Source organism: Brienomyrus brachyistius, chromosome 6, assembly GCF_023856365.1.
Source record: "Brienomyrus brachyistius isolate T26 chromosome 6, BBRACH_0.4, whole genome shotgun sequence".
Taxonomy (NCBI): Eukaryota; Metazoa; Chordata; class Actinopteri; order Osteoglossiformes; family Mormyridae; genus Brienomyrus; species Brienomyrus brachyistius.
In genome coordinates, this window is record NC_064538.1 from 10,935,278 (window position 1) to 10,957,089 (window position 21,812).

Genomic DNA, 21,812 nt, shown 5'->3' on the forward strand with positions numbered 1-21,812 from the left:
CAGACCCGCTAAGGAAGCAAATGACATCCGACAGTTGGCAAACTCCATGCAAACTAGCATCACCAGGATCTCCTTCAAAGTACTTAAAGGCTTGTCTGAATGCCCAAGGCTGCAAATGCACAGCAGTGCCTTCTTTGGATGGGCAATGCCAAAGAAAATGTCACAACTTGGATATTAAGTTATTAGAGAACAAACCTGATTCGAATCACTTAATCCTTGCACATTGCTGCAGTGGACTCGTTAAATATATGTTGTGGCATAGAACATAAGTATTCCATGGAAAATGACAAGAACACTTGTTGATAAAGCATCATTTCCAAAACAGCATGTACCAAAAACATAACTTGCATCTGTCCTTGGGCCTAGTTTAAGGGCACACTGAGTGTGGCCTTGTGGGAGTATTATTTGATCAATAGTAGCTAACTATAGGGAATCAGCCTCCAGTTTTGCAGTAATTCTGGGTAAGGAGGACCACAGACTAAATGAAAGTGTAAGTCACTGATTTGTACTAACTGGCAAGCTTTGACCAGTAACTGGCATTTAAACGGCCAATGGTGTGGTCTCAGAACAAGTCATTGTCTGAATTCCCTATTTCACTGGAAAACCCATCTTTCCTATGACTCGGAGATGTGGAATCGCTAAATAACTGCCTCATCAATCTGTGAGTATAGAACACACACCAGTGTTTTCTTTTCAGTAATTTCTCCCAAGTACAACATTTTGTGGAAGTGTCATGTGGCAGACCAAAGTCTGGCTCAGAGTCCAACCCTGAAGCAGGATCCTGGCAACAGTGACCCAAAGCTGACCAAGAGGCCATTGAGCATAGATGCCTGAACACAGCTTCCACAAAACTGTCACAGTCTTGTACAACTAAGACTTGCTGTCTCTGTTGTGGCAAATCCCAAAAAATGGCCACATTGTTACAGTCTAGGGCAGGGGTGTCAAACTCCAGTCCAGGAGCCCTGCACATTTTTGGGTTTCCCCTCATTTAACACACCTGATTCAACTCTTTGTGCTAATTACCACACAGCTCTTGAGCTGAATCATTTATGGTGGAACAGGGAAAGAACTAAGCTACACAGGGCTCCGGCCCCCCAGGACTGGAGTGTGACACCCCTGGTCTAAGGGATGTTTGTTACACAATAAGTGACAAAAAGTTATAAATGGTATAACAAGGTATATTTGCACACACTGCTTAATAACATTTTTACAGCTCTGCAGTGTTTTATTTATTTCATCCATGCTCATCAGAAAGCAGTTGAATCTGGGGGAGAAACCCACCGCAAATAAGGCTGGATTTGACTGATACTGCTCCCTTTATTTACAAAGTAATTGCATGTAAGTTGTTAGGATTGTTACAGACCCTCAAAATCCTGGAAGCGCCCTGTTTGGAAATGCAAAGGAAACCTGATAGAAAAGCTATTTATAGCCACGTATCATCATCTCTGGGCTTAACTGGGTGACCTTGTAATTAAGTCAAAAATGGTAATTAAATATCACTCGAAACACCCTCACCGATATCACTTATGATTTTTTTAAAAATAGGTTATTCGTAGAAAAGCAGTTGACATTTGTTTAGCAGAATCAATGTCACAGCATCATAGTCAATAAACTTGTGTTGCCATGTAAAATCAAAAGAAAATACCCAAATAATTAGTGCAAGAAAACAAAAAGCAAAGTGAAATCCAGCATGCTTTGCAACACGGCATTGGTACAACTATCAGAAACTACATAAAATTCTTTCTAATTGTGATCAGCAAACGCAAAAAAAAAAAAAAAAACGTACAGCTCAGGGAGTAGCTATGTCTGGTTATGGGTTTAAATCCCACCTCTGCTCTGTATATGTGTTCGTTTGTATGTTCTACCTGGGTCACGTCAATTTTCTCCAATGAAAGTAGGCTAATTAGTGTTTCCATTCGACCTTAAGTGTAAATGTGTACATGTTATTGCCCCATGATGGACTGGCAGCATCCAGGAGGCACTCTGCCCTGTGCTGCCTGGGAGAGGCTCCAGGACCACTGGACTTAAACTAGGAGAATCAACTTGGAGATGGATGGGAACTTTTGTGTAAAAATACCATTTTCCATGTGTATCAATATCAGCCTTGGGTTTCCTCCAACGATTCTCTTTCCCAACAACCATTTGTACCTCCAAGGCTGAAAATGACCTTTTAATTATGCTGACGTTGGGTGGCTTTTAAGTATTAAAAGTCTAAACACTCCAATAAGTATGCTTTTTAGTCAACAGACTAATTTATTATAAGTATTACATTACTAGGCTTATTGGTTGATTTATGTACATACAAAATTGTCACCTGACTGCTTTTCTGACAATCTGAGTAGACAAGCCAGTGAGCAGACCTACCCTAAAGGAATCCCACCTTCTGAAATTTTCTCTTTGAACTGATTTACCAAAGCATAGCTTCCACCTACAATGTGCAACAATGTAAATGGGGGGGGAACCCTAGATCACAAAATGGTCCCATCGAAACATTTTTTTTGCGGATGAACACAAAAATAAGATACCAGGAATATATTACTTAACATAGATATTGTTTAAAATAAATGTGATTTATACACAGTGTATTCCATTGTTCATTATTACATTACAGCACTGCCCACTATGTTTAACTGGTAGGAGTCAAGATCATTGCTGTTATTCCTACCCTTTGCACATAGCAACACGTCTTTATGAGATATGAATATCTGGTCCTTTGAAGCGTCATTTATTGATATTAAGAGGCAAACTTATTTTTAATAACTTCCAAAAAAAAGTCAAACTATTTTTTTCAACTCAGTTTCTGTACTTACTGCATATAACACTTTCAAGAACAAACAAACCCAGCTGGAGGTTAGCAGTTAGCTTCCTCTACATGGTTATGATTGTAGGATCTAGTCTGCCATGGTAACCCATGGCGTGTTTTCTACTCTCTGAAGGCAAGACAGCACTTCAAAGAAGTAATAAGTTACTAGAATTCTGTGACAATGAAATGGGTGCAAACCAGAAATAAGAATCAGGGAAATGCATCAAACCACTTAGTGTTCTGAGAAGGAAGGGTAAAGGGGAGAGAGACCGATACACTTCATTGCATTTTGTGGACTGAAATATGTATTCAGATTAATATCTATGAGCACACCAGTCCCAGAAGGCGTAAGCATGCGCCAAAGCACGAAATGGTGCTCCAGTGTCACACTGACTCCAATCAGGCAGAGCAACTGGTTTGCATGATCCTTTCATCAGCTCTGCCAAAGGCCTCTGACAGATCTGCTTGAGTGGGTGAGGGCGGGGGGTAACTTAAGGTGACTAACAGTCAGAAATGAGTTGCGGCCCCAACCAGTGAATCCACACAGACAGCATGCTGTTTAAAACTGGAGATACAGCATTCACACTATGCCATTTCAATGCTGCAATCCGTCACGGTACTCACTGGTTTTTAGAGAAGCCTGTTTACTGTTATAATCATTTCATTTGATTACTTTATTTTTTTTTACTACCCTCCTCAAGAGATTTTTTTCTGTGCAAATAGGGATGGGTTTCAAAAGGGGTATAATTATTAAAAAGCAAGACCTGCCATTCTTTTTCTTATTTTATTATTATTATCATTATTATATATTAGTTTACCTTCTTCTGTAACTTTAGATTATTTGACTATTCAATGTTATGCACATTATATGGCATTCTGATGAGAACCACGGGGACCGTTTTCTCGATTTCACCCAAGATACCGCCGTCGTCGGCATCTACAGGAGCAGCTTGCCGATGATGACGCCGATGACAAAGAAGACCACGCACAAGGCAAGAGCTCGGGTGTTGGGCCCCTCCTCCTTCAGGCCAGAGCCCCGGGCAGATGAAGAGAAGGGGCTGGGGGCGGCTGACATCGACGTAGCCTTCCTCATACGAAGACCATCATCTTCCTGCGTGGATAAGAAGCCCATTCTCATAAACAGCCAGCATGGTCCTCATTGCTCAAAGCCTGGCTAAGTTCAGCTCACCTTGATCTGTTTGTTTTCCTCGCGTAGTCGCTGCACTTCCGTCTGCAGTCTTTTGCACTCCTCCATTATTTTCTTGACCTCTCCATCATCCAGGGAGGAGCTCGCAGACTTGGACAATGTGGAAGATTCGGATTTTAGCAGGCTGGAGGAGAGCACTTTGTTGGTGTCCACGTCATGCTGCACGGAACAGTAAGATGGAAAAACAAAAAATACATCACATCTCAGACGCACACAACCCACAAGTGTACATTTTGAGTTTTCTTGAAGAAAGTGACATGGCTTCTGTTTTTACGGGGACTACAGGAAGTGACATGGCTTCTGTTTTTACGGGGACTACAGGAAGTGACATGGAAATGCCCCACTGTCACGTCAATCCAAAGATCTTATTCATGCTGTGTTTAATAATGCCGTAAAATCCAGTTATAGTGGACTCGCTTATAACGGAATATTGTCTATAACGGACAAACAATTTGCCCCCCAGGGCCGCTTTTAGCTGTAGTTTTGTTTGGCTATAACGGACATGCAGGCTCCACCTACAAGGCGCGCGGCGTGCCGGTGATATCCAGCACAGATACGTAGTCGGGATTATTAATAGTCACGCATCTGGTCAGGTAAAGTTGGATTACTACATGTACAGTATAATAATCTATACCACAAGTGTGTCTGCTGGGGTGCGGCATGAGTAAATGGTCTCCTGTAGTTGTGTTCTGGGCATACAGCTGCTCTGAATATAATGGACTTTGGATATAATGGACTGGACTGTTTTGCCTTGAAGTCCATTATAACTGAATTTTACTGTATTGGATTAATAGAAATCACAGTCATACCGTTTTCTCATTCTCTGCAGGAAGCTCAAAGACACATTTAAGCTTGGAGTCCATCAGCTCTTCAGGCTTTGCGTCTTTCCACTGCAGAGAGAAGAGGAGGGTAAACGAGAGGAAGACAGGCCCACTCTGGGGAAAAGGTAAAGGGGCATCGGTGTCCTGACGCTGACTCACCACTCCCTCTATGTCTGTCATGTCAGCGGGAACTATCATGGACTGCACCATGAATTTGTGTTTGCTTTTCTCGTTGGGGTCATAATCAAACGGCTGCAGCATAACTGAAACACAGAAAGGCAAAAGACGAACAGATGTCTTACGTCCTACAGTTCGGAGGTCTTGTCCATCTCATGGAAGTAGCACATCATGCTCCAGTTTCTCATTATGACTTGTTTTCGTCATTTACGCATCAGATTGCTGCCCACAAGGACCCCCGTGACTCTAAATTAGGGTAATTTGTTATGAAACCACAGGTGTCAGTTTTGTATCCCTTCAGTTGTTTCATTAATATTATGGTGAAGATGCTAAGAAAGGGTCTACCAATTGTTCACTGGATGGAAAAATGGAAACTGCACACTAATCACAGTTCGCCAGAACAGAACATTTGGACTGAAGAAGACACCTGAAGCAACCGAGCACGAAAACAGCAAAACGACAAATTCATGCTAAAGACAACAGCTAAACTCAACCCCATGAACTGGGCCGCATAAGACATCAAGTTACCATTCTACATCCCTGCTGAAATTTAACTTGAAATAGCACTAATGACAATGATGTAAAACCAAAGAAAAGTGATATCCAAATTAATTTATTCATAGTTTCCATCATTCTCCAGCTGAAAGGTTAAGGATGAATAGATGTACGTGAAAGATGATTACAACCCCAGCCTTTTTAATTAAATACAATAGCGCTACGGGACACAAATACTCAAACAGTGAGGTAATGTCTATAAATCGCTACTATAGCTCACAATGTCGCACAGGTCCACGGAGGAAAACCAACATGGCTCCTTGCAACCAACTGTAAATTCACTGTAGCCTTGACAGCCTGATATTTGATCCAGGGCTGTAAGTGTATACCTACATAGAAAGTAACAGTCAGAGCTGAGACAAGAAATTCAATCCATGGCCTCACCAGCAGATCAAGCTGTAGCTCAGAGCAGCTCTGTAGATCCCGCCACATGCAAAGCTAGTTGTCATGCACGGACTAATGCCCACACCAGAATGTACAAACACATACAGTAAAAGGTGACCAGGAAAGATTCATATATGGGGTGAATTCATGATTTATAATTCAAAGCAGAACTAAAGGAAAAGCTTAGCTTTTTACAGTATAGCTAACAATATTATTCCAATGATAGAACACACGCCCTCATTGGAAATCTGTATTTAAATCGATGAAGAAAAGACTGCTACAAAATAATCTTCATATGTTGGAAGCCTGAAATTTGATCATGTACTAAATGCCAGCACAATCCCTGCTCCAGAAACAGCTCGCTCACTCCAGTCTGGCCTGGACTGCAGCATGTATGTGAGGACAAACAACGATCGCTAAAGATGCAACAATAATAATAAAAAAAAGGGAAATGAGAATCTTTGACTTTCACAGCTACCAATAACAGGCATATGGTATACGTTCATATGGTATACGTTCATATGGTATACGTTCATATGGTATACGTTCATATGGTATACGTTCATATGGTATCCTGCCTAGTCTTCTATCATGGAAACACTGCACAGACTCCCCAGTGCAAGCAGAACCTGTTCAGGCGAGGCAGGAACACAGAAGAATACCACATCTTTATGAGATATGAATATCTGGCCCTTTCACAGAACCGGTGGATCGAACCACTATGAAATGCTGGATACACAATATGGTTAACAATGGAATTAAAAGCTACAAAAAAAATTATGGGTTCCTCAACCCATGCTAAACTCCTTCATAGACACATATATCGATAATATACACAAAAAAAACCCTTCAATAAAAACACTACATATCTGTTATGATTAGGATGAGTTTTATAATATAAGAACTGTTATAGAATGTGAATTACAGAATTGCATATTCGAACATGATTAAGACGTCCTCTCCTCCAGACCCTGCTCACATCAACCTCAGTCAGCAAATACGTACCAGATACATTGATGGAAGTTCCGGCATCAATGACACCGCTGTTGGGCCGGACGCAGTACCGGCGTGGAGCTGTCGTCTTCACTTTGAAGCACACATTTTTGTCTGTTGGGTTAGCAAGCTTCAGGGTGGCAGTAACAACATCTGTAAATGGACCTAAGAGGAAGTGTTGAAGATCAGACCTTGAAATCCAAGTGGAAATCTCTCTTTTTAAAGAGCAAATTCTGAGACTCTAGTTTGTGTAAATTAAGTCACTATTACCTGCACATTATTTTCTAGGTGTAATGTAATATTTTACCGACACATTGCATTAAACTTAATCTTGATTCTTGAATACAAGAAACTTAAATTACTTGTAAAACTACTAGTTGATGTCTTACCTGAAGCTATCATTCCTTGATTTAGGTCTATAGAACTCTAAAGTTTATTCTTTTTTAATGTGATGTATGACAAATTATTTAATAACACACGCGCAGGTGTGATGGAGCCGGTTCATGTGCACAAGCTAACACGTTTTCCAAACACATTTAAAGCCCCTTAAAGGCCATGGTCACCACAGATGCATACTTGTATGTCACCGCAGAGATGCCAACCCCATTACAAACGTGTAAAGCTGAAAACAGCCATAACTACACAAAGAAAATAGACGTCGCAGAAACGTTTGCCTTACTGCCAGAACTTTAAGCATTTCTCAAGGCTTATAGAGCAATCAACTAAACATGTTACAGAGAATGAGATACATATAGTAAATTTACTCATCGGGTTGTAGGTGGCATGTCTCTTTTGCTGCATAAACTAAGGCAGGGATAAAATTCATGGTGGACACTTTTTTTTTTGTTTCTGCTTGTTTGTTAATAAGGTTTAACTCCATGAAACGTCCACATAAATACATACTTTATTTTTTTTAACTTGGACGTGCTACATATGTGGGTCGATTCAAATCTTTTCCCGTCCAGAAATGAGCATCAAGCCTCCTTCCCGTTTTTACTGGAGCCCGTTTAGCGTGCGACAGGATGGAGAATTGTCTGAAGATAGTGACCCAAAAGAAAACAGAACCAGAAACTACTACGGAACAACGCTGGTTTGGCACAAACGGGTACGCCTTCAGCTTCCATTTCTGTCAAAGTGATAGCACGATCATGCCGAACAAATTAAACTTCCCTTAAGTTATTGTTATTGATTATTATTATTATTATATAAATGTCGCATTTGTCTAAATGGTGTCGGTAAAGGTAGCAAGCGGGCCGTTCAGGAACTGGTGCATCATCAAGGTTACGCATGTTAGGCAGCCAGTTATTAAGCCAGCAAAAATGCAGGCGAATTCAGACATACTGTGTTACAAAACAGAAAAGGGTGCCTGCTTTAAGGAGCGACGATCGGTGCAATATACTGTCCTGCTCGGGTAATTCGGCCAGCTGGCAAGCGAGCCACCGGAGGCCTCGGGCGGCAGTGTAAATACAGACGGGTCGCGGCACCGCACCAATGACCGTGGCTCGTCCCCTTCTTAACCCATAAAAGTAGAAAAGCCGAGCCACCGCTACGGCGTTAACAAACCCACTGCCTCCCATGACCGTCTCGTATTTATTCATTTTGGTTACATATTTGATCGTCGTACTAAATAAAAACACTGGCAAACTAATGTCAGGCCCTGCCCCTTTCCCTTACCTCGGAATTTCAGTTCATGTTGTGGTTCCAGCAGCAGGACCTGCTCTTGTCTGGCCATGTCCCAGCCGATCGGAGGTATCCTTCTCTTACAAGGGCTCCCCGCGTCGCGATTGTATCAATCACCTGCAGCGTTTCCGATTTTTTTTTATTAATGTTACTCTTTTTATAAGTTACACGGTGCTTCGGACGCAAGGGGGGAAAGGAGAGCGGTGCGAGGCTGCTAGCCGCTGAGTGATGATGCGGGAAGGATGTGACCGAGCAGCTCCCGCTGACGTCATGCTGTCATGTCGCGCACTTCTCTCCTAAATTAAGCTCCGTAAGGAATAACAAAAGCTGGAAAACAGGGAATATTCAAAGTCGATCCTGCCCGCAAAGTCCCCTCTCGGTCTGCATTGGCCATCGGTAGTTTTAATGCCCGTGCGTAACACAATGTATCTGCGTACTCATGTTCCTGCTGGCAGACTTCGTATTCTGGTTTTTGCTCTTGCTGAACTGTGAAACTTTAGCAAAATAATGTACAACATTGAAATATATATATAAATTAAAGACTTACTATATTATTAGTTGAATAATAATTATTTAAAGCAAGAGAAATTATTATGCCCGCAAGAAAAAATAGTAGTGTGTGGCAAAAGGTTGTATTTGGCATAATAATAATGCCTCGCTGCATTAATGAATTATTTGGAGTGTCTTAAAAAACGTATTAAGAAAACATAAGCTTGTTTTTAAAAGAACGTCCTTTATCTGTACTTATCACTATATCCTTTAAGACACATTATATCTCACAAATAATTCAGAGCTGTCTATAAGTACGGCTTAGTCATGCCGCCTAAATCCGGACAGGAGTTTAGATGCCAGGGGAAACCAGCGTATGTTGCTCAGCTCCAATGCAGTGGGGGGCGCTATAATAATACGCGGTAATATTTGATCTTATGTTACTTGTCAAAACATCCGCGAAGAAGCGAAGTAAGCGGAAGCAAATAACACCAAGAAACAAATGAGCATCGCAGAGGGTGGAGAGCAGGGTGAGTCATTGGAAAAGTAAATAGCCTGTTGATATTCATTTTGCTTTTGTATCGAACAGTTGCGTTATCGTTGCAGCGTTTTCACGTATTGTTTGTACAGTTTCAGAATGGCTCTATTTGGAAAGTTGTTTGGCAGTGGGGGGAAAGGTGGCAAAGCTCCGAGTCCACAAGAGGCGATTCAGCGACTTCGTGAAACCGAGGAGATGTTGACCAAGAAACAGGATTTTTTAGAGAAGAAAATTCAGCAAGAACTTTTGACCGCAAAGAAAAACGGCACCAGAAATAAGAGAGGTAAGGGTGTTGAAACGGAGGTTTTAAGAGCGTTAGGTACCTACTTTTGCGAGGACTAATAGAGTTGTGATCAATGATTTTAACTATAGGTTCTCCAAATGTTTGTTAGGTGTAGCCATATATATATATATAGGTCAATAAAGTGTGCCCAGTTCAATGTTTTGAGGCAGGAACTAGCTATATCACCAGTTTTATTAGACGATTACGTAGTGTAGGTTAATTTAGTATCTTAGTGAGTTTTCATTGGTCTCTGAACTCTTCTCTGCAGCAGGCAAATGCCTTGCATTTCAGCTAGTTATACTTTTCTAATTTGAGATTAACATGTAATTAACTATACCCTGCACCGAATAAGTTATAACAGATGGATGAATATTACTTTTATGGTTGAAATATAGCCTTTGAACAGTTTTAAACCGTTTTTAAAGAAAGATAGTAGTCATGGTTCTAAAACTGTCTTTTCACACTGTCTAATTAAACAGGAATGTAAGCCGACAGTCATGGGCTAGACAGTGACAGGGGGCCTAGAAAATTTGGAAAATAACTGGATTGGTCTGAATTGAGGGGCCCAATATGGTATGCCTACATGGGGCCCAAAATCTCTAGCAACGCCAGACAATAGAATATTTTTGGACAAATTTCAGCAAGACGCATCCATGTAAGATAGATATTAGATTGGATATTGTTGCCCCATTTGTTTCGTAGGCTTTGCATCAACCCTCTTTGCTCTTCCTCGCATACAGCTGCTCTGCAGGCATTAAAACGCAAGAAACGCTATGAGAAGCAGTTGAGCCAGATCGATGGCACACTGTCCACCATGGAGTTCCAGCGGGAGGCCCTGGAGAACGCCAATACCAATGCAGAGGTGCTAAAGAACATGGGCTTTGCAGCAAAGGCCATGAAGGCAGCTCACGAGCACATGTAAGAAATCACTTGTGTCCTGTCCTTGGGTACGGCATTCAGAGTTGTACTTCTTTGACACTACAAGTAAATTCCTCTTGTCTTGTGTTGTAGGGACATAGATAAAGTGGATGATCTGATGCAGGATATTACCGAACAGCAGGAGCTGGCCCAGGAAATCTCTGATGCCATTTCAAAACCAGTGGGATTTGGAGAAGAGTTTGATGAGGTATAATTCCCTGTGTGGATGTTATATAACCTATAATTATGTCTCTGCTTAGCCATTTCTCACTTGCCGCACTTAGTTTTCAGTTGGTAAATTCCGATATTTCGCAACAAGCATTTATTGCTGATACAATATATGAAGCTAATGAACATGTGGTTTTATTGTCCTGCATTCTAGGATGAACTTATGGCAGAACTGGAAGAGCTGGAACAAGAAGAATTAGACAGAAAAATGTTACAAATTGGTTATTCTGAGAATGTTCCTTTACCCAGTGTGCCCTCTACATCCTTGCCTTCCAGGAAAGGTAAAACATTTCCAGATTTTACAACCTTTATAGATGCAGGGAGACCTTGCTTTACTTCTTAGCTCCGTGCAGATATACAGATTTAGTGGTTTGAAGAGTCATTTGTAGTTTTACAATAATATCCCCTCGTGCAAAAGAGAATGGTAGATGATGTACAGTGATGGCTAATTGGCTTTGCCTGCCTCTGTTGCTATGCTGTATTCATTGCACTAAGACTCAGTATTGCTGCAATTCATGCAAAACCCAGATATATTTGTATTTGTCAGATTATTGGCTATAGTATTGTATATATGTATACATCATGCATGAGAATGTGTTGACTCTTTTAGGACCAGACCAGTTTGGCCTGATGTCCAAGTATCAGCACTATTTATGCCCACCAAAGGACGTCTTTTCAGTGTTTCTGTTCTTAGATTGGCACAAATTTCTTGTATTTTTTTTTTTGTCCAGGAAAAACAAAGGATGAGGATGAAGATGATATGAAAGATCTGGAACGCTGGGCTATGGAAGCGATGTAGACATTTTGTGGACATTGGAAAGAAGACTTACTTCTGTGCATGAGTGTGTATGTGTGTGTATATATATATATATATATATATATATGTGTGTGTGTGTGTGTGTGTGTGTGTGTGTGTGTGTGTGTGTGTGTGTGTGTGTGTGAGAGAGAGAGAGAGTAAGCCTTAAATGATCTAGGAAAAGAAGATAAACTTGTTCTTGTACTCCTGGCAACATATGGAAAGTCAGTATTCTTACTTTTCATGTGTTGTTATTTTTTCAAATTCTAAGTTATTTTGCAGTATTGCTGTATTCTCCTTAACTGGACCGTTGCGTTGCCTAGCTTACTAAACATTTTAGCCAAAAGAAGCTTAAGTGTAATATATAGATACTATCAAGAACATACATACAGTACATAACCAAAACACTGTTAATTTTACAATGCTTTAGCTGACTAACTAGGTATGCTGTGTGCCATTGTGATGCATTTGGTGCTGTCGATGAAACTGTTCACATTTTGCACCCAGGAATCAATTCCACCTTCTTGCAACAGACATAACTCAAATGGTCAACAAATGATACTTCCAAATCCAATGTCATACATGGTTTGTAACTCAAGTAATCTGAGTGTCCTGTGTTAGTCTTGGGATACTGTTTGTATGTGGTTCTGTCGGCAAACACTAAAATGAACAACAAAGAAAAGTAAAAATAAAAAAAATGTGTAAGAACTTTATGTTGGCATGAAAGTATTACACATATAAGTTTTATGTATAATTTATCTGGTTCTAAAGCATTCAAAAAACTGAATGGGATGCAAATTTACTCTTGCTCTACTGAACTTGTGTACTTTGAGATTAGTTGTGTTTTTTGTTAATTTTGGAAAATTATAGTTGTGACAGTGTTTACAGTGAATGTCCACAGTATCTTGCAGCCCTTAAAATGTGCATGTCTCAGATCTTTGGACTGCAGTCAGTAGTCACATGTATTTGCAGGTTCATGAAACTTGTTTGAGTGATGCTAGGTCTGGCCATTGTAGAAGAGATCCCTTTCGGCAGCTTGTACCTTATTTTAAAGATAGTCAAGCTGTGGATAGAGTGGATATACAATGTATATATTTCAATAATTACCTTTTAACTTATATTGTTTTTCAAAGATGCACAACATGTTTAATTGGGTGTGATCTGGAGTTGTTAGATGTATGTATTTGGGACTATAAATTTTATTTATTGTGATATTATGTATTTTTTTATCCAATGTAACTTACATCTGACACATGCTCTTGACAAATTCCGCCGTCGTGAACATTAGCAACCGATTAAAGCATGCAGGCTTATTTTTAAATGGCACTGTGTGCCTCTCAAAATTTAACATTGTTAAATAACTAATGTTGAATGTTATTCTACTTTGTCAGATGTCTTTAATGTCATATGCAGGGTCTGTATTAACTAAAGCCATAAGGCAGTGGTTAAACAAAATGTTGAAAAAATCTGAATCTTAAGCAGATATTGCTTCCAGTTTACAAGAACGTTTTCTGTATAGTGTGCAAATATTGCATTGACGTTTGAATGTTTAAACAGTTGTAACTTGTATACATTTTTGTTTTATGTAAATGAAATGTATTTGAATGATCACTAAACTTTATCATTTGTTTCTTGTATTCATTTGGTGCGTTATAAAAATGACACAAGTACAGCTGCAAGCCTTAGCGATTATTTCAGAAACATTAAAAAAATGGCCTATCCAGTCGTCACTCCCAATTTGAAATTTATTTATACCAAATTATGTTGAATTTATACCCGTTTGTTTATTCGGAGAATATAGAATATCAACCCGATCGTTAAATATCGTCATTGTCACGGAAGGTGTAACATGAAGCCAGAACATAAAGCCTATTTAAAAATTAAGCTTCAGAGAAATTTATCTTTCCATTAGCATCTAATATATAAAGGATACTTCCTGTGTATTCAAATTATTTAAAATTGAAATCCTTGCCTTTCAACCAGTGCAAAAAATATGAAAAATTAAACATAAAACATTTCAATTAGCGTTAAGTATGTATTCCATATTCTGAAAAACTGCATGAGAGCTGGAGGATTGACCTGGATCTGCGCACGCGCTAGTCACGAACTTCCGGTTCCGGTTTTAACTTTAACGTTTGAGGAAAAAGCACGCGCGTGCTAAGCGAGAGTGTGCGGGAGGACCCACTCCTAAGGCAAGAAGTGGTGCCTCGCTGACGGTGAACGAGAGAAGTAGAGAAAGTCGTTATCTAAATAAAATTAACGAAAAGCTTCTCCTGTAGTCGGCAAGCATGTCGGGGGACGAGGTGAGTTGTCAGTTTTTGCTGTCTTGAAAAATACATTTTGGTTTAGCTTTCGTAAGATGGACGTGGCCTAGTTTGTAGGGCGCCTCCTAACGTACGCTGTCCTTGTCAGTAAGTGTAGCGTGTCGCTCACCTAGGGTTTGGTAAAATGAAATCTGTAGAGAAAGTCCTACGAATGGTCCAGTAAATAAGCGAATGTTGCACATTTGTATTTACTTCTAAGAGTAATACGGTCAGTCACATTTGCATAATTGAATTAACGTTTATAAACGAAACTGCGTAAAAACATATAGCCTATTTACTAAAAATATGCTACCCGTTGAGATTATGTGAGAATTTCGTGAACGACTTGTTGTGGGGAGCAGTTTTAGTAACAATTATGTTTGCACAGTAGATTTGAATTATCTAATCGGCTCTTATGCATGTGTGCACATCGTCACCTTTTGACAAGAGATGGCAGTTGGTATGTTTTGAAGTTGATTGTCTTTCTTGTTTAATTTAGATGATATTTGATCCCAGTATGACCAAGAAGAAAAAGAAAAAGAAGAAGCCTTTCTTGGTGGAAGACGAAGGGGCTGAGACTTTTAATGAGGATGCCCCACAGCCTGAAGTCAAGGAGGCAGAGTTTGATGGTGGTGATGACCGGGAGGTTGACTTAGAAGAAGACGAAGGGAAGAAGAAAGGTATGGAAAAGCCAAGGATGACCGACAGCAATTCTCTAACCTTCACACTAAAGTTGATGGGGTATTACTTGTATCTCATATACTGAAAAATTTGGACCGGGAAAATAGTGTAGTAACTTTGTTGGAATGTTTCCCTTTACTTTCCACATCTTTAAGGCAAATTAAATTTCTGATGTGAAGGATTATTGTGTCCATATGGAATGAATAAAGTACATTAACCTACCTCATTCCTGGCCCAGTAGTTTGGAGAGCCAATGTTTGTGCCTGAAAAAAATTATATTCATTAATGTTCTCCTTTGCTTACATTCTTGCCCTTTGTTTTAGTAGGGGATGTTGGGCATTTCAGATATAGACCAAAAAGGTTTTTTTTGTATGTTGGGGTATTCTTTTGTGATCTTTTGCAAGAATATAACTAAATTGTCAATTTCTATAAAACAGCACAGTGTATAATTTAATAAATTAATAAAATACCAGGCAGTGAAAAAATACTTGGGACAGTAAAATAGATATTACATGTATGTAATGCATTCTAAGATCTTGAACTTTTTAACATTCAGTGTACAACTTCATAAAGACTACTGCTGTATTTTATGTGTTGGTAAACTTTTTTCATGTGCAGGTTCCCAAAAAGCTCCCAAAAAATCACATTCAATTTCTTGTGCCAACCCCACAATATATCAAAACCTTGATGGGGAAAGCCGCAATGCAGAAGCATCACTGTAGAGCCTAGGGGATATAACGAAATTCTGTGCCATGAAATTTTGTGATTCAGTTGTATTTCGATATGCATAGCAGTGTGTAAGCTGTGTTGCACTACGTTGCCAATTGTGCCTTTCATTGAGTGTTTGTGCTTTATTTTCCAATGACAACTATCATGCCAAATCTCTTCCCATCCGGATTCCTTCCGTCTCTTACCTATTGCTCAGCTGTTAGCCTGATGAAGCAATCATGATGATGCCGTTTCATGGTACCATGTACATTTCAAGTGACCCTGTAAAGTATCCAGTTCACCTTTAGCGTTACAGCATGAGTTCACAGCAATAAAATCTGATTTCAGTAGTCTTAAAAAATGTGTTCATTAATTAAGAGATTGTTTGTTTGCATTTAGCTTTATATTACAACCGCCATGTTTTATTAGATTAAGGTATAAATGTAAGGTAAAAATGTTCGTAAACGTATGTCTACAAATGGTGCGCTCCAATTGAACATGTTGCCATGGAGCTAAACATACGGTTATAATCGATACTATCGAGCAAAATATACATTAGTAAACATGTTGGTTGCACTGTAAGGCTAAATGCAAACGATCTCTTAATTAAAACACACTTAAAAATAAAAAAACATTGGTAAATGTATTTTATTGCTGTGAACTCTTGTTGCAATGCTATGGGTGAACTGGAAATTTACAGAGCTGTGGCATGACAGCCATAGGATTCAGATGCGGAAAGTATGGAAGATTATAAGCACAAAAATTCAAATGGCAATTCATTTTGCAATTGTCAATTCAATATTCAACCAGAGCATGCATTTGTCATTTCAATATTTAATCTGTGCATGTAATTTGAAAATACATTTTGCAATCGGCAATTCAATGTGCAAAGTGCTTATGCAATCCTTAATTCATTTCATAATGTTTTGAATAAAAAATAGAATGACAATTCACTGAATTGCATTTCGTTTTGCCATGGGCTTTTTGCCTCTTTATTCAAATGGCAATTCATTTGGCAATTGTCAATTCAATATTCAATCAGAGCATGCATTTGTCATTTCAATATTTAATCTGTGCATGTAATTTGAAAATACATTTTGCAATCGGCAATTCAATGTGCAAAGTGCTTATGCAATCCTTAATTCATTTCATAATGTTTTGAATAAAAAATAGAATGACAATTCACTGAATTGCATTTCGTTTTGCCATGGGCTTTTTGCCTCTTTATTCAAATGGCAATGGCGTCCCCGGGAATTGCATTGCATGTTGGGGAGAAAACTCAATTTGCAATTCCCAACTGTCAGACCGCTCATCAAGGTGGACCTTCATTAACGACGTCACTTCCTTGTTTAGGGCCTCGCTACCATTCAACGCATTTGTTCGTTTAGTTAGAATGAGTAAACCCCCTTTATCTTCTTTATTATTATTTTTAATTTTTTTATTATTATTTATTATTTTTATTATTTGTAATAATTATAACTAGTTGCACTTTTCCTTATTTGATTGTAACATGCTGATTATATCATTGCAATAACATGCTTTTACCACAGGAGGTGTGATATATTGTTATGTAGACTTTTATAAGTAACTGTTTGTTTGAGTTTGTAATTGTTTTGCTCTAAATAAAGTTCTTTAAAACGTAAAAAAAAAAAGTTAGAATGAGTAATGGCGGCAGAAGAGCTTGCAGTAAATATTTCTGTCTTAGCAGATGACATGGAAATTAATCGGGTATCAGCAGTAGATGCGTTTGATAGGTTGTTTGTGTTGTCACAGAGGGTAGAGGAACTTACAATCTTAACTGGACTTGATACGAGAAGGGTGCAAACTAATGTAGCTCAGGCGTTACATCAAGTCACGCAGTTGGTTACCCTCTGTGACAACACAAACAACCTATCAAACGCATCTACTGCTGATACCCGATTAATTTCCATGTCATCTGCTAAGGCAGAAATATTTGCTGCAAGCTCTTCTGCCGCCATTACTCATTCTAACTAAACGAACAAATCAATGGTAGCGAGGCCCTAAACAAGGAAGTGACGTCGTTAATGAAGGTCCACCTTGATGAGCGGTCTGACAGTTGGGAATTGCAAATTGAGTTTTCTCCCCAACATGCAATGCAATTCCCGGGGACGCCATTGCCATTTGAATAAAGAGGCAAAAAGCCCATGGCAAAACGAAATGCAATTCAGTGAATTGTCATTCTATTTTTTATTCAAAACATTATGAAATGAATTAAGGATTGCATAAGCACTTTGCACATTGAATTGCCGATTGCAAAATGTATTTTCAAATTACATGCACAGATTAAATATTGAAATGACAAATGCATGCTCTGGTTGAATATTGAATTGACAATTGCAAAATGAATTGCCATTTGAATTTTTGTGCTTATAATCTTCCATAGATTCAGATGCGGAAAGAGGTTTGGTATGACATCTCCACTGTCAGTCTATGTTGCGCTGCCAAGCAAATAGTTCATGGGAGCTTTCCTTACACACAAATGTTCTGAGGGCAGGACAAAAAAATGATTGGTTCAGAGATAACCAATCAGATTGTAGAGGAGGTAGGGCCAAGACATTTGATTGAAATTGCATTTGTTTGAAATTTTTGTTTTCAGTCGTGAGCTGAGTGCATCGTTATACCCCCAGTAAAGCCAAAGAGGAAACTATTAAATTAGGGTTTTGGGTTTAGTGTGATAATTTGAAAGGTATTTTGAGGATCTTTGAGGAGCTTTGCAGACTCATTGTATGAATGATGGTCTGGAAGTGATAGAATTTTGAGACCAATTAAACCAAAAATGAAGCTGTTCTGCATAGTGATGGCAAAGGGTAGGGTCACCGCAGAAGTCACTTGACCTTGTCAAGGTGATGACGCTAAATGTATGTTCGAGGAATACATCATTGTCGTTTTGACAGCGTCTAGTTTGAAGAAGCACTGAACTGAACACATGGAAGCATACCTCCAACCTGATCTGCTAAACGCATTTCTATTAGGATGTTTGAGCTTTGGTTTATGTTCTAGCCTACTTTTTAGGCAGGAGAAGGATTTTGGGTGACCAATGGGGACTCGCATCCAGTGTGGTTCCAGATAATCAGTGGCTCAAAATTGTCCTTGAATGTGAGATAATGTATGAATCTTAATGAATGTGGTATTTTTGTATGTGAGGCATACGTCCCCTTATGCTGTGCTTCCAGAGAGAGGTTCCATGTAACTGAACTTTGGACATGCAAGGTGAAGCTGGACTAGCAGTCCAACATTTTTCATTTGCCTGTGTGTGTGATATTGTTTTGTATGTATATTTCTTTAGAGCTATCTGATGATCTGGATGACTTGAACTTCTTCAATCAGAAAAAGAAAAAAAAGAAACCGAAGAAGGTATTCGACAATGACCTAGAAGAGGAGTTAAAGGTTGGTTTTTTTTTATATACTTACATTCCACAATGTTCTTTTTCCTTTCACATATATCCCAGTTCATGGTAGGGAAATGGAGTGGTATGAAATCAGTGTATTGGCCAAAACGCAGTTCTTGTGTGTGAAATTTTAAGCAGTAAAAGCAGCAGTACTATGAATGTTCCTAAATGTTTGCCACAGGAGCTGAAAATTGATGGAGAACAGCCAGAAATGCCAGAGAAGGATGACCTGGACATTGTGCTGCAAACAAAAAAGTCAAAGAAAGTTGAATTTCAAGAGGAGGGTGAGAAACTGGAACAGGATGAAGGTATGTGTCAGTCTCTGTTGCTTTCAGCTGTGAACATAATGTCTTTAGAGAGCTGAGCGATGTTTGAAGAAGCTTGTTTGCAGGATGACCTAGATATGCATGGTGTTACCCTGCAAAAGGATTTTTGGGCTTGAAGCCCTGGTCTGCAGGGCTCGTGCATCGCTGTCGGCTGCTTCAGTATACTGTGTTGTGTTGCAGCGATGGAGGATGATGAACGGAAAGGCAATGATGGTATTACATTTGGCACTCCAGCTGGGCCCACCTGGGCAGGGACTGAGAGGGACTATACATATGATGAGGTACAGTGTGCCTTAAAGTTGGTTCTCCGCAAATCTGAGAAAAATGTCTCTTCCCACACCCTCACAGACATGCAGAAATTTGTCTTGGACACATCAGAACTCTCCAAAGTAAATCGTGGTGATGATCAGCGGCACTGACTTTCATTTCCACGTTTGAAATGTATAGCCTCACAGGATACTCCTGTGAAGCACAAAAATTCTACGTGTCTAATGCATGGCCTTCGCAGCTCTTGAACCGAGTCTTCAACATCATGCGGGAGAAGAATCCAGACATGGTAGCTGGAGAAAAGAGGAAGTTTGTTATGAAGCCACCACAGGTGGTCAGAGTTGGCACCAAGAAGACATCATTTGTGAACTTCACTGATATTTGTAAACTGTGAGTGTCCTGCATTTTATCAAGTATGATTAAGTCTGATTCTCACTGACTTTCCTACACTGCCAGTGTCAGACGGCAGTTGATGCTCTTTTTCTTCTTTCCAGGCTGCATCGACAGCCCAAGCATCTGCTTGCATTCTTGCTGGCGGAGTTGGGGACAAGGTATACTGCGTTAAATCCAAAGCATACTCCTGCTCCATGTTACTCGGGGAACTATCACAATACTAACACGTTATGTACATCAAGTATTTTCTTTGAGTCTTCTTGCAAGTCTGGGTAAAATGAGACAAGTAACTTGGAGTGTTTTTATTTCATTTTATTTAATTTATTCATTCGTTCATTCAGTTAATTCATTTTTATAAGCAGTTTTGTTTTTATGGTATTTTGGAGAAATGTCCAAATATTATTTAATAACGGAGCATGGTTCAGGAGAACTGGTAATATGGAGTCTGCCTGTTTCATCAGTTGAAACAAATCATCTATGGAAAAGGCATATTGAGAGAAATTCCCCCAACAGGCTCCATTTGCTTTCTTTCCAGTGGATCCATCGATGGAAATAACCAACTTGTAATCAAAGGAAGATTCCAACAAAAACAGATAGAAAATGTGCTGCGTAGATACATCAGTGAGTTGAGAATCAGTTTCTTTTTCCCCTTGCTAAAAGCATGACTGCAGTGTCTTCCAGTGTGACGTTCTCCTTTGTAATCTGCAGAAGAGTATGTGACCTGCCACACCTGCCGCTCCCCAGAGACCATTTTGCAGAAAGACACCCGGCTGTATTTCCTGCAGTGTGAAACCTGTCACTCCCGCTGCTCCGTGGCCAGCATCAAGACAGGCTTCCAGGCTGTCACGGGCAAGAGGGCGCAGCTGCGTGCCAAGGCCAATTAGTGCCTCCTTTGCTTTATAACTGGGAGAAGTTCTGGCTGCCTGAACTCTGAACTGAAGGACGGCGTCTTTGGGGGTGTGGCCCGTCCTTTAAAAAAAAAGTCATTCAAGTTGGCTGGCTGTGTTTTCCACTAATGCTGAGTGATGTCACTCTCCTCGGCTGTTTCTTCTTCTTCCTGTATTTGTATCTACTCCATCCCATGTTTTTTTTATTTTTGTGAACCGCTGATTAAAGCAGTATCGCATTTATTTAAAAAGCTCACGTGACTTTTGTTTTTCCTGTGCGTGACAACTTACGAAATCATTCAGCAAATAGAGGCTGTTATGCAGATAATGAAATTGTACCATCATCCTGAAGTGGGTGAATGCACAGTTTTCAAGGATGAGATAAGTATCGATTCAGACTATGCACTCAAATAATTTACACTGCCTTTCAGTGGCTTCATTTAGCAGTTTTCAAAATCAACTGATGTGTGTAGGGATAACTGTAAACCAATTAAATATAATTCCATTATAATAAATTATTTGTATTATGTCTGTTTAAAGTCCAGGCTAGGTATAGGATCCAAAGGTTGAATTGTACCTGAGAAACCAACTGATGTAGATAAAAGTGGAAACTATGCAGAGAAATGCCATTTGCTTGGCAGTCTCCTTTAATCTTGGCAAACTGACTCATTTTAAAATGTGTGTACTGCATAGTTGCTGTCTTTAAGATGAATTTTGATTATTTCTTAAATTTTCTTATTGACAATGAGTGTTGGGTGATTTTTAACAGCAGTTTTTCACATCCAATATGTTGCCTTATGTCTTCTAGTTGAACTGTTTGAGAGCCTTTCTCTGGGCCCTGTCGCAAACTAAATGTTCAAGTACAAACAATGGATTGGCAAGATGTCAAGAACGTAAGAAAGTATTGAGAATTATAAGCAATTCTGGTCGTCTTTGGTTAATTGTTGTAGTGTTATTGATGGATT

The 21,812-nt window shown here is 39.5% G+C and overlaps 3 protein-coding genes across 4 annotated transcripts; 2 read left to right on the forward strand and 1 right to left on the reverse strand.

Moving 5' to 3' along the window:
• Positions 1 to 1,764: 1,764 nt before the first annotated feature.
• On the reverse strand, positions 1,765 to 9,015 carry LOC125745155 (vesicle-associated membrane protein-associated protein B-like). Its single transcript, XM_049017699.1, has 6 exons — positions 8,615 to 9,015; positions 6,953 to 7,105; positions 4,991 to 5,094; positions 4,820 to 4,900; positions 3,993 to 4,169; positions 1,765 to 3,914 (listed from the first exon to the last, which is right to left on the reverse strand). Exons 1-6 carry the CDS (start codon positions 8,670 to 8,672, stop codon positions 3,741 to 3,743), a joined length of 747 nt encoding a protein of 248 aa, XP_048873656.1. The 5' UTR covers positions 8,673 to 9,015; the 3' UTR covers positions 1,765 to 3,740.
• Positions 9,016 to 9,513: 498 nt separating this feature from the next.
• On the forward strand, positions 9,514 to 13,493 carry LOC125745156 (charged multivesicular body protein 4b-like). 2 transcript variants are annotated; one of them, XM_049017700.1, is made up of 6 exons: positions 9,514 to 9,639; positions 9,740 to 9,930; positions 10,671 to 10,848; positions 10,942 to 11,056; positions 11,231 to 11,357; positions 11,808 to 13,493. In XM_049017700.1, the coding sequence occupies exons 2-6, from the start codon at positions 9,747 to 9,749 to the stop codon at positions 11,873 to 11,875; spliced, it is 672 nt and encodes a 223-aa protein (XP_048873657.1). In that variant the 5' UTR covers positions 9,514 to 9,639; positions 9,740 to 9,746; the 3' UTR covers positions 11,876 to 13,493. The 2 variants fall into 2 exon arrangements, with proteins under 2 accessions (XP_048873657.1, XP_048873658.1); XM_049017701.1 differs by lacking the exon at positions 9,514 to 9,639 and having other exon boundaries at positions 9,646 to 9,930.
• A 499-nt stretch (positions 13,494 to 13,992) lies between these two features.
• On the forward strand, positions 13,993 to 21,103 carry LOC125745055 (eukaryotic translation initiation factor 2 subunit 2-like). The gene is made up of 9 exons (XM_049017474.1): positions 13,993 to 14,175; positions 14,675 to 14,855; positions 18,872 to 18,972; positions 19,156 to 19,282; positions 19,481 to 19,581; positions 19,809 to 19,957; positions 20,062 to 20,118; positions 20,496 to 20,581; positions 20,669 to 21,103. Exons 1-9 carry the CDS (start codon positions 14,161 to 14,163, stop codon positions 20,842 to 20,844), a joined length of 993 nt encoding a protein of 330 aa, XP_048873431.1. The 5' UTR covers positions 13,993 to 14,160; the 3' UTR covers positions 20,845 to 21,103.
• Positions 21,104 to 21,812: the final 709 nt, after the last annotated feature.